The 12,809-nt window shown below is 43.3% G+C and overlaps 1 protein-coding gene across 1 annotated transcript; it reads right to left on the bottom strand.

Annotated features, from left to right (window-relative positions):
- Positions 1 to 556: 556 nt before the first annotated feature.
- LOC114768145 (zinc finger protein 879-like) lies at positions 557 to 7,789 on the bottom strand. Its single transcript, XM_028960286.1, has 5 exons — positions 7,776 to 7,789; positions 7,302 to 7,672; positions 5,939 to 5,991; positions 1,179 to 1,282; positions 557 to 1,079 (listed from the first exon to the last, which is right to left on the bottom strand). The coding sequence occupies exons 1-5, from the start codon at positions 7,787 to 7,789 to the stop codon at positions 557 to 559; spliced, it is 1,065 nt and encodes a 354-aa protein (XP_028816119.1).
- Between the last annotated feature and the right edge of the window lie 5,020 nt (positions 7,790 to 12,809).

The raw sequence follows: 12,809 nt of genomic DNA, 5'->3' as shown, positions 1-12,809 counted from the left end.
CACTAGCATATACATTTATATTTTTCTTTCTTTTACGATTGCACTATTGAGGGTCTGTATGAAACAGTATTTCTGTCACGGTTCTGACGCGGAACAGAAAGAGAGTGCGTGTTGGTGGGAACGAGAAACCCGGTATGACTGAGTGCAAGGACGCAAGTAAGTTTCCACTGGTTTATTATACGAACAAATGCCGGCTTTAGCCACAGCACCCCTCTAATACTAATGTTCTCGTTTAGGGCCTTGAATCTCTTGACTCTGTGCTTTTGTATATATGCTTTTTGTGGTAATGCTACAGGGCTTATCATGAAGACTGCCAGGGTCTTTCAGCTAACATTGCTGGCTTTTGTGGGGTTTGTATTTGCATTGTTCTGCATGTAGTTGGAGTGAAGTTTTAGTATATTTAAAAAAAAAAAACCTTTATGCAGATTTATACCTTTTGAGATTATTTTCAAAAATCTATTTATTTGCATCTTGGTTGTAAATATATGTCTGACATATGAAATTGTCCAATTTATGGTCCTGTAATTTTGTATTCAACTTTGGGCTTGATCGACATTCATTCATTTAAAAGGAGATCTGCCTCGTCCCAAAATACCGGTACGATTGGAGTTGGTATGATGTATTTTTTTCCGCCGCATCCACTGCAACGACATCCACTGGGCAGTCTGTGCAGCTGCTGCTTGTGGTGCTGTACAGTGTCTTTGTTGATAAGCAGCGATTGTTGTTTTTGTGGTGTATCCTCCATTGGCATGTTTAATGGAGCCTGTGTATGACCCTGCGACTCCTGCTGCTGTAGGGTCTCTGCCGTGTTGCAACTCATTGGCTGTTTTGCTTTTTTGAGCACGCCTCCTTTCTTTTTGTTTATGAGCAGCTTCTTATTGTGATTTCTCTCATGCTCTTTCAGGGTGGATGCGTGAACAAAGGTCTTCCCGCATTCAGCACACTGGTATGGCCGTTCACCAGTATGCTTCCTCTCATGAAATATCAGAGTGGCTTTATGGGCAAAACTCTTATCACACATTTTGCATTGGTAGGACTTCTCTCCTGTGTGAATCTTCTGGTGGGTCTTGAGATTTGAGCTTTGTGAAAAAACTTTATCACAATTTTCACACTTAAATGGCTTTTCACCAGTGTGCACTAACTGGTGTCTTATAAGATTTGGCCTTTGTGAAAAATACTTATTACATTCTGGACAATGAAATGGCTTTTCACCAGTGTGAACTCTCAAATGGATTTTAAGCGAAGATCGTTGACTGAATAGCTTACCACACTCGGGACATGGCTATAGTTTTTCAGGTTCTGAGAAGAGTGTGGGGATGTCTTCTTTTAAACTATTTATCTTCTGTGTGGCAACCTGTGTATGGTTTGTGTATGGTGGTGGCTTTATAACATTATCTGTAAATGCATACATTCCCTAGTAATAATAATCTTGCTAATGAATTGTCTGTTTTTTTTGTTCTTAAATAAGATTATTAGAAAATGAAAAAAAAGAAAAGAATCAAGAATAGTGAAATTGAATATAGAAGTTTTTAAATTCTTCATTATTTTTAAGAAAGTAGAATCTTACTGATCTGAGGCTTAATTATAATTCCTTTTCTACTATGATGGATAAAAAAAATATGATTTTAAAGTTGATTTCATCATCATAAGGCATGAAATCAACTTTAAAACAATATTTTATATCCAACACTCCCCATGTCAAAGACATAAGGAAATCAGTCTGGACCTCAGAAAGAAGATATTAGAGGCTCATGCTACACTGCCATCTCCAATTGATTCCCCGTATCTATATAGAAGTTTGTACTTGGCAATTATGCAAAGTACAGCAAGAGACATGGAGAAATATTCTGTAAGAAACAAACCTGGCTGTAAGCGCAGGATTTCAAGAACTTTGGAGAGGAAAATAGTCAGAGGACCCCCGAACCTCTGCCACGATAATTGTTGTTGACCTGGCCTCTTCAGGAGTCAATGTTTCAAGGAACACAGTCGGAAGTCTGTGCTTCCAAAGGTTAATCAACAAATGATGTTAATCACACATGAGAAATCAATTCTGTCCAAATTAAGTTCATTATAAATTTTTACATAGTTTTTAATTCATTTAATTGACAACATTCTGGAATGTTTTCCATATAATTAAACGATCAAAGCCAATGGCAGCGCTGTCCTCCAGCCAAGGTTCATGTCATGTTCAGGAAAACAGAACTATGAGACAGAATTGTGGTAGAACAGCAGTGGTTATTGGGATATGATGTCTCTTGGCATATTCACTGGATCTATGACAAATTCACCTGAGTTATGCCCATTGTGCAGAGCGGTGGTTACTGTGGCATGGTCCTGCTGCATGTCTCGCTGTAAGGACTCTTTGCTCTAGTGCAGCATTTGTTGTTGATGTGATATTCTCTTCCGGCACATCTATTGGGACTGTGGGCAGTGTGTGCAGCTGCTGCTTGCACTGCTCTACGGAGTCTTTGTGGTAGAGAAGTTACTGTTGTTTTTGTCGTATAACCTCCATTGGCATGTTTGCTGGAGCCTCATTTTTTGGGAACTGATATGACTTTTCACCAGTGTGCACTAGCAAACACTTATGACATTTTGGCCTCAACTAATGTTTTCTGAGATTTGCTCTTCGTGAAAAACACCTGTCACATTCATGGCACTGATATGGCACCTCACCTGTGTGCACTAACTTGTGTTTTTTACGACTTGAGCTATGTGAAAAGCACCTATCACATTCTGAAATAAAAACAGATATATGAATTCACGTTTCTCTAACTACTGAGTGCACTCTGAGAATTTAGCTAACCGATAAAGAATTTCAATCTCAACACACAGTACATAACATTAAGCAATAAACAATTTCCACAATACTTGTAAAATAAAGGTGAAAGTTAAGTCTTATTGATCTTGTTCTGTTTCTTCAGTTCCGGGTTCAAGTTCAGAGGTATTTAATATCCAAGTAAAGAGAGAGGAAACTGTACGAATCCAATGCTTGGAAACCACAACATCTGATGTGAGTGCATACCGCTGTTCAGTGTTTAATAAATACAAGCATGGCAGAGCGTCTCGACTCTCTTTACTCCCCATCCACACCCCTCGCTACGATGGTGTCAGAAGTGGGATGGGGAGAATTAAATAAAGAGTGGATAAGACGTGAGCTTGCTTCCAAAAAACGATTTTCCAGCCATCACAAGGCGCATCCGACATTTCCGATGCTGGCAGAAGAAATGCAGCTAAGACGCGACAGGACAAAGCTACGACCAGGAACGGCGGAGGCAACCAAGGGCGAGAAGGAGCTGTGCAGCACGGGTGCTCAGGTGGTCATGGAGACCTACAGACCGGAAGAGTTTTCTCTCCCGAAGATCCCTTCACAGGTTTGCTATTCACCACAAAGAACGTGTGTCCATGGGAGCTGTCCGGCTCATGGCCCTGGGGAAGAAGTCACTCTCCCGAAGTGAGGGGGAGCGGCACCCCCGCCTGGTTCGCAGGATAGATAGCCTGTTACGCGAGCCTTTGGATTTGTCTCCGCCTTCCCACGTTGTTAGCCAAGAGCAGACTCCTCATCGTGGGGCACCTCCGCTGGAATATTGACACTGCCAAAGGTGCAGCGATGCGATGGAAAGAGCTCCTGGATAGCATACAAGCGGCAGTTTGAGTTTACGGGCTGGAGCGAGAGCGTAAAACAGTGCAGCTCACCACGGTACTAGAGGGATCTGCCCTCCAGGTACTAGTAGACCTGGCCAAGGGTGAGGTGACCTGGGCAAGACTGGTGGCCTCGTTGAAATGGTGCTTTGATGAGTGGGAGTGGCCAATGCGGGTCAAGGAGTAGCTGCATCATCGGGATAGACAGCCTGGAGAGAAGCTAGGACCCTTGGTGGCGGATGTTGAGTGGCTGGTAAGTACAGCTTATAAAGAGCTCCAAGAGGTGGCCAGGGCCAGCTTAGAACTTGATGCGTTTCTGAAGTGGTGGCCTTGGTTGACACTGGCTCTACCATCAGTCTAGTCAAACCAAATCTTATACTGCACAGGAATCAGTAGCGGTCCACCTCCACCCGGCTGGAGACGGTGACGGGTCAGGTGGTGGACATGCAAGGCCAGCAGGTGGTAGAGCTTCGAGTGGGGACTGCCACATGTGAACAGTGTTTCTTTGGGGCTGACATTACTGATGACTGTATCCTGGGGTTTAATGCTTTGGCCAGACTGGGGATGGAAGTGTGCCCGGCCGTGCCCTAGTTACGTGTGTGTGTGTGTGTGTGTGTGGGGGGGGGGGGGGGGGGGGGGGGGTACATTGGCCCTGACTCCACACTGGGGCATGAAGAGGCCTGTCCAGCTAACAGGACCACAAGAACACAGGTTGGGTCATCTGTTTGCGGTAAACAATAAGAGGCTGCAGCCGTACAAGCTTGGCGGAGCATGGGATCAATACGGGGGATGCCGTACCCATCCGGCAGAGAGTGCGGCACCTCCCACTGTCACTGAGGGATGAGGTAGACAACAAGATTAAGGAGATGTTGGCTGCGGGCATCACTCAGCCATCCCAGAGCCCTTGGGCTTCACCGGTGGTACTAGTAAAGAAAAAAGATTGGGCAGTGCGCTTCTGTGTAGACTACAGGCGGCTGAATGCGGTGACGATGAAGGACTGATACCCGCTTCCCCGCATTGATGAGGCCCTGGACAGCCTTCCACCTGGTTCAGCTCGCTTGACCTAAGGTCTGGCTACTGGCAGGTGCCATTGGCCCTGGAGGCGCACCAGAAGACGGCCTTCACCTGCATTGTGCACCTGGATGACCTCTTGGGGCATGCGACAGACTATGGGATGGCACTGGCGAACTTGAAGTTGGTGTTCCAGCAGGCACAACTCTTGCTAAACCTCAAGAAGTGTAAACTGCTCTGCCGGGAAACAGAATTCCTGGGACATGTAGTGGGGCCTGCAGGTCTACACAGACATGCAGGCGGGGGGCACCAATGGAGAGTGTGGCCCGTGCTGGGGCCCTTTCCGACAACTAGGCGAGGAAATAGATACATGTTGGTTACGCCATCCCAATCAGGAAGCGGCCACAGTGATTGATTGCCTGATGGAGGGGATGTTTTGTCAATTCGGCATCCCACAGGAGCTACACAGTGACCAAGGACGTAACTTCAAGTCCAGCCTGGTGTCAGAGCTGTGTGGCCACTTGGGGATTTCCAAAACAAGGACAACTCCACTCCACCCTCAGAGCGACGGGTTGGTCAAGAGGTTCAACAGGACCCTGGCTACTCAGTTGGCCATGCTCACCAGCCAGCACCAACAGGATTGGGATGAGCATGTGCCATTATTACTACTGTATCGTGTGAAGACAATGGCAAACAAACAGATGGTGCTTCACTGCGACCGGCTGGCACCATACCTGGAGGATGTGGTTCATCGGTCAAGTCCAAGGGACAGTGGACTAGACAAGGGGGCTGTGACGGCAGAAGAAGGAGAGCCGGGAGCAGGGCGTCTGGCCGAGGCGACCCCAAAAGTGACTACTGGCCAGCATTCGATGAGAAGACGGCGGGCACCAGGGTAGTATGTGGACAGGTGACAGGGTAGTGTGGGGGACTGGTGACAGCGAGGGCGCTGTGTTCTGTTATGAGGGGGGGTAATGTAGCGTTGACAGCTAATAGCGCTGGGTTCATTTGCATTTGCCAGCCTCCAAGGCGTTCCGGGAGAGGTTGACACACGGTCTGGGTGAATGCTAGTGGGATTAGTGAGTTCATGTTCTGGATAGGGGGTGTTTAGAAGTGGGTTGTACTGTGATCTGATGTGAGTGCATACCGCTGTTCAGTGTTTAGTAAATACAAGCATGGCAGAACGTCTGGACTCTCTTTTCTATTCTATTCTAATAGCTAACGCTATTAGTGCTACTTTGAAAACATGAAAAAACACTCAACAAACGGAAGTGAGATCGGGTGCACGTACGTTTAGCTCATTTATGGAGCTATCAACAAGGGATGCAGATCTATTTTTGAGAACTGCAAGCAAGTACGCAGTGCCACAGAAAAGACAGAAAAACGGCTACTGCCAGTTATGTTCAGAAAAGCATAAGGCGGAACTTCCAGTCTCTTTAATTTCTATTGGTTAATTTAACAGCAATATGATATGATAAAGGACACTTGCTTGTATATCAATGAAAAGTCGCATACTAATAGTTAAATGTTTAATTTCAAAGTGAAACATACAAACTACTTATAACAACCTGAAATGCCAAGTGCTTTCAAAATACAATATTCTACAATAAATCACAAAAAACTCTTTTACATTACTGTCGAACGACAATATGGCGACGACGTTGACGTACGATGCAGCTCGTCATGCAGCGTCGACCCATATGTCTCCGAATCGAAAGTCATGTGACCAAACACGTCACATCCGACTGAAGTGAGACTTTAGTCAGCTCGCAAACTTTTAGAGAATGAGAGAATGGATCGGATATGTTGCCGATCCCATCCATGTACTAATGATTTAAATCGCAGCTTTTTGCGTTCATGTAATCGCACAGACTGACATCGCGATTAGATTAATCGTGCAGCACTAATATTCACTTACAAGGATCCTAGATGATGTTGTCCTTGTTCGTTGTACAGAAAAGCTTTGCATTTCGTTTATAGTCTGTAAATCAGTATTTAAGTTAGTAGTTTAGTGTAGTTTAGTTTAGTGTGTATATACATTTATATATTGTATATATGATGAGAGGAGGAGATGAGGGACAAGGTCTTATTTTCAACGTAGACAATGGCTGGTTGACAATAAGTCGACCTAGTCAGTTTGCTGTTCAGGGCAATCAATGACTGAGTAGCTGGCAGTGGCCATCTTGCCAATTTATGGGAGTTACATGGTTTCTATGGTTTCTATGGTGCTCCCGGTCACATGACAATTTCAGTAAATTGTGTACTGTGTATACTGTTGTACTGACAATGAACCTCTCTTTAATCTTGAATCTCTTGAATTTATAAATGTCCGGGCTTTTGTATATATGCTTTTTGTGGTAATGCTACAGGGCTTATCATGAAGAGTGCCAGCGTCTTTCAGCTAACATTGCTGGCCTTTTGTGGGGTTTGTATTTGCATTGTTCTGCCTGTAGTTGGAGTGAAGTTTAAGTATCAAAATGCCGCTTTCGGTTGGTGTTGATATGATGTATTTTTTTCCGCCGCATCCACTGCAACGACATCCACTGGGCAGCATGTGCAGTACATGTCTTTGTTGATAAGCAGCGATTGTTGTTTTTGTGGTGTATCCACCATTGGCATGTTTAATGGAGCCTGTGTATGACCCTGCAACTGACCCTGGGTCTCTGCAGTGTTGCAACTCATTGGCTGTTTTGCTTTTTTGAGCACGCCTCTTTTCTTTTTGTTTATGAGCAGCTTCTTATTGTGATTTCTCTCATGCTCTTTCAGGGTGGATGCGTGAACAAAGGTCTTCCCACATTCAGCACACTGGTATGGCCGTTCACCAGTATGCTTCCTCTCATGAAATATCAGAGTGGCTTTATGGGCAAAACTCTTATCACACATTTTGCATTGGTAGGACTTCTCTCCTGTGTGAATCTTCTGGTGGGTCTTGAGATTTGAGCTTTGTGAAAAAACTTTATCACATTTTTCACACTTAAATGGCTTTTCACCAGTGTGCACTAACTGGTGTCTTATAAGATTTGGCCTTTGTGAAAAATACTTATTACATTCTGGACAATGAAATGGCTTTTCACCAGTGTGAACTCTCAAATGGATTTCAAGCGAAGATCGTTGACTGAATAGCTTACCACACTCGGGACATGGCTATAGTTTTTCAGGTTCTGAGAAGGGTGTGGGGATGTCTTCTTTTAAACTATTTATCTCCTGTGTGGCAACCTGTGTATGGCTCTCAGCCAATCCCAGACTTGGGCCTCGTGGTGGCTTTATAACATTATCTGTAAATGCAAACATTCTTTAGTAATAATAATCTTGCTAATGAATTGTCTGTTTTTTTGGTTCTTAAATAGATTATTAGAAAATGAAAAAAAAAAGAATGAAGAATAGTGAAATTGAATAGAGAAGTTAAAAAATGTGTCATTATTTTTAAGAAAGTAGAATATGACTGGTCTGAGGCTTTTTCTACACCATAATTCCTTTTCTTACTATGATGGATAAAAAATATGATTTTAAAGTTGATTTCATGTCTTATGATGTTGAATAATCAACATTATTAATCAACATCATAAGGCATGAAATCAACTTTAAAAAAATATATTTTATCCAACACTCGCCATGTCAAAGACAAACGAAAATCAGTCTGGACCTCAGAAAGAAGATATTAGAGGCTCATGCAACACTGCCATCTCCAAGTGATTCCCCGTATCTATATAGAAGTTTGTACTTGGCAATTATGCAAAATACAGCAGGAGACATGGAGACATATTAAATTTTTTGTAAAAACTGAAGAGAATAGAGTAAAAAAATCTCTCTCTCTACACACAAAAGCACTGTATTCAAACCACTCCAACTTGATGTTACCTGGCAGAAAGAGGCATGGCACAATAGAGGTTAAAAGGATGAAAAGTTTCTAATTTATTAACACCAGTAGATTATTATTGCAGTTACATGTAAATATTGTATGTAAAAAGGTACCAATGTTACAGAGAAAGACAGGAGAAAAAGATAGAGAAAGACAGCACAGCTTGAACCAAGCTTCAGTATGGCAGGTGGATTTTTTTTGTAAGGTGTTGATAACTGTAGTGGCTACATTACATATATAAAATGAAGAGAACATAATAATTAATAAATAAATAAAAAAACAATACAATTCAGGTACCTTCCTCTTGAACAGAACGTTTAGGCCAGCCTGTGAGATGTTAATCACGCATGAGAAATACATTCAGTCCAAATTTTGACTGTTCTGGACTAGACTGTTCTCCATTTAATTCATTTATCAAAGCTGATAGCAGTGCTGAATCACGTCATGTTCTGGAAAAAAAAACTACGAGACAGAATTGTGGTAGAACAGCAGTGGTTATTGAAACATAATCTCTATTGACATTCACTGGATCTATGAAAAGTGTGTGACACGTTCTGTATTGAGACCTCTTTGCTATCAAGCAGTAGTTGTGGTGTGATCTCTATTGGCACATTCATCAGACTTGGATGAGATATTGGGTGCCACAGCCACGGCGACGAGAGTACAGGATCTGCTCAACAGTGCAGACTGGAACACCGTCGATGACATGGGAGGAGACAGAGAAGGACCTGAAGGGTGAAGTGGTGAGGTGATAAAAGGCTTGAGTTGGTTGATGTGGAATATCGGATGGATTCGGAGAGTTGGTGGGGGTTGAAGGCGATATGTAACAGGCTTGATTCAGTTGAGTATGTGGTAGCGGCTGATCGGAACAGGGAGGGAAAATATATAAACTGTCTGGTTAAAAAACCAGGTAACAATGGTGAGGAAGATGTTGAGACCCTCAGAGTCCGGTGATGAAATCCAGGGCCAGGTGTGTCCAGGGCAGCCAATGGATTGTCAAAGGGTGTACTGGGCCTGACTAAGGAGTGATGGAATCTTTGGACCTCGAACCAAAGATTCCATCACTCCTCATATGTGTTGATGTACTCACAAAGATCCTGAGCCAAGGATGGCCACCAGAATGCTTGGTGTATACACAACAGGGTTTGTTGACGTCGCGAGTGTCTGGATAGAGTGGATGAATTGCCCCACTTGACGACTGTTGAACGATAGCTGACAGGCACATACATGCATCTAGAGGAAACGCTATTTGCATCTCCAGGGACCATCGCACAGAGGTCCAATGATGGTCGGAGAGGCAGAAGTCAAATTGTTCCAAAAAGAGGGTTTAATGATGTGGGTTTAATTGTTTGGATTAAGTGATAGAGAGGAGGTTTAATGAACGATTCAAACTAGGAAGGTTGCAGCCCTGTAGCCAATGGTGCCATTGTTACAAAGCCCAAAACCTCACGGTCCCCCACCCCATAACGCTGCTGTGACAGGTTGAATTTGTGGGAGAAGTAACATCATAGATAGCACCATTATGACATCTGACGCGTCTACCTCCACGATGAAAGGGAAGGCTGGGTCTGCGTGGCGAAGAACAGGAGCAGTGGTGAATTGGTGACATAATGCAGAGAAGGCTTAGATGAAAGTGAAGTTTAATCCTTGTCATGCAGCACTGCAGCACAGCACACATGCACACAACGAAATGTGTCCTCTTTAACCCAACACCCTTTGTGAGCAGTGGGCAGCCATGACAGGTGCCCGGGGAGCAGTGTGTGGGGACGGTGCTTTACTCAATGGATGTGGATTCGAATCGGCAACCTTCATATTAAGGGGTCGCTTCCTTAACCACTAGGCCCCCACTTCCCCCACTAGGCCACCTCTGCCCCACTAGGCCACCACTGCCCAAAGCACACACATGTCAGAAGTGGAATGGCTGGAGGGGTGAATAGACAATAGAAATTTTAATCAATTTCCTTCAGGATTAATAATGTTTTCTGATTCTGAATCAGATTTTTTTACCCAAGAAATCGCTGTAGTTGTTTGAGCCTCGTGGGTATGGGCCACAACACCACCGCTTCATGTTGGCCACAACCTGGGACGAGATGGTAAAACCCAGCAATTTGGTGGGGAGCTGGTGGAAGGCACACTTTTCCAACTTACAGTGCAATCGGTGGGCAAGCAAACTCTTGAGCACTACCCGAACATGTTGAATATGGGTATCCAAGGAAGGTGAGTAGACAAGAACATCATCAAGGTAAGCATATACCCACTGTCCCAACATGTCCTTCAGGGTGTTCTTGATGATGGTGGGTATGTCACAGAGTCTAAATGGGTTGACAAGGCTTTCATAATGACCGGTGGGTGTGATGAAGATGAGTTTTGCCCTCCCTCATGCGAATGAGGTTATAGGCAAAGTGTAGGTTAAGTTTTGTGTTATACGCAGCACCAGAGTGAGCGTTGAGGGCCATATGGGTGAGTTTTATGGTAACTGTTCTTTATGATTATTTTGCTCAGGTCCCAGTAGTCAGTACAGGGCCTCAAACCTTCATCCTTCTTGGGGATGAAAAAAAACTTGCTGGTTAGGTGAATGGCTGGATGGTACCATATTGGATTTCATCAGACACTATTTGCGAGCAACACGCTAGGATCCACTGCATTAAAGGAGCATCAAGGTCGTTTGTAAATATGTTCCGATAGAGGTTATTCTTATGAACTGAGAGGCCAATTAGTCTGGGGCCATGAAGGCTATACCAGTCTCATTCCATAGCATTTTTTTCCTCCCATCTTCAAACCCATTTCAGTGTCATATGGGGCCGTTTCTCCCTTTGATGTCACAGCCCTGTAATGATTTTTAACAATGGGCTTCACCTGCGCCTCCTCAAATCCTTTCACACAATGCGGCAATCTGACAAAATTGCACCAGTCCTGCAACTGGGCGTATATTGCCATGAATATGGAAATTCCGTTTTTTTTTTCTTGTGGTGCCAGCTGTTTCTATACTATTCCTGCCGCTGTCATGCCATGGCTGTTTTGCTAGCGATGCTGCTGCTGAATTGTGTTACATGTTAGCCCCCAGCACTACTGAGAATGGAAAACATCTCCAGGTATCCCTGGTTCATGTTCAGAAACGGCGGTCAATGAAAGAGATGCCTGCATCTCGCCGCGTTGCGGCAATTGTTATTCATAAGCATACACTGATAAAAATATACACAAAACTTTTCTGCGGAGGAAAGAAATCAAACCAACAGTTTACAATATGACTTTACCATCTGAGTAAGTAACAGATTTGTGACTCAATCAGGGGCTTACAGGGAAGATTGTCTTAAGCCCCCGCAGTGCACTTTGGAACAGCGGACAGTGCCGTCAAACATGAGTCACCCTCCATTAATTTAGGGATGTGTCCCTGACACACCAAGGGGTCAAATCTGAAAAGTCTTTGTCTCTTAGTTTCAAGAGCAATTGGAATCATGCTTAGCCTGAATCTTCTATTAATAAATTCATCAGAGTGAGGTCTCTCACTCGTGTCTTTCATCTCTTTCTTTAGAGGAAACGCTGTTGGGCAAATGACTCAGGAAGAGTAACATTAATTTATTTATTGCTTAGTTTTAATTAGTTAAAGTAATTACTTTACTTTACTTTTACATTACTTTTTCTTGTGATATCACTACCAGGGCAGTTGCAACGCAGGAGGCAAAGGCAACCACAACAACTACAACAACTATTTGAGTGCCTCTTTAAATTATATAATGGGTTTTTGGCACTTTACAACCATATATTTTAACTGAAAGTGGAGTGTTAGGAATACATGACTGCACTAAAGTATATTGTGTGAGGTACTGTCTACAAACTACAAATTAACTGTGCAAAAAAGAAATACTGACTTCCATTCATTTTTTGATAGAAATGTAATGCCTTGTAGTAGCAATGTTACTGCCACAAATAATTCAATTAAATCTATTAATCTCTTCAACAACAACAAATGATACATGAATACGACACACCATATTAATATTGCAGCAATAGCAAATGTTTATTTTATGAAATGCTGATTCTGGTTAATTTATGCAGTTTTTAAAGCCTGAGACAAAGAAAAAAATCTCTTCAAGTAGGTGACATCAAATAATATACTTGGCTATAATGTACTTCAAATATCAGCTCTGATTCATGACCAGATTTGGTTTGAAATTTGGGCCAATAAGGTTGTAATATCACAGTAACATATTACTGAGTAATGCATTATTGCTCAGCATTGTGAGGAAATTGCCCTTTTTGGGCCACCAGTGTCTGGCTGGGTTTAAAATTGTCCCTTGTGATA

Source organism: Denticeps clupeoides, chromosome 2, assembly GCF_900700375.1.
Source record: "Denticeps clupeoides chromosome 2, fDenClu1.1, whole genome shotgun sequence".
NCBI lineage: Eukaryota > Metazoa > Chordata > Actinopteri > Clupeiformes > Denticipitidae > Denticeps > Denticeps clupeoides.
This window is presented reverse-complemented; position numbering and strand designations above follow the sequence as displayed.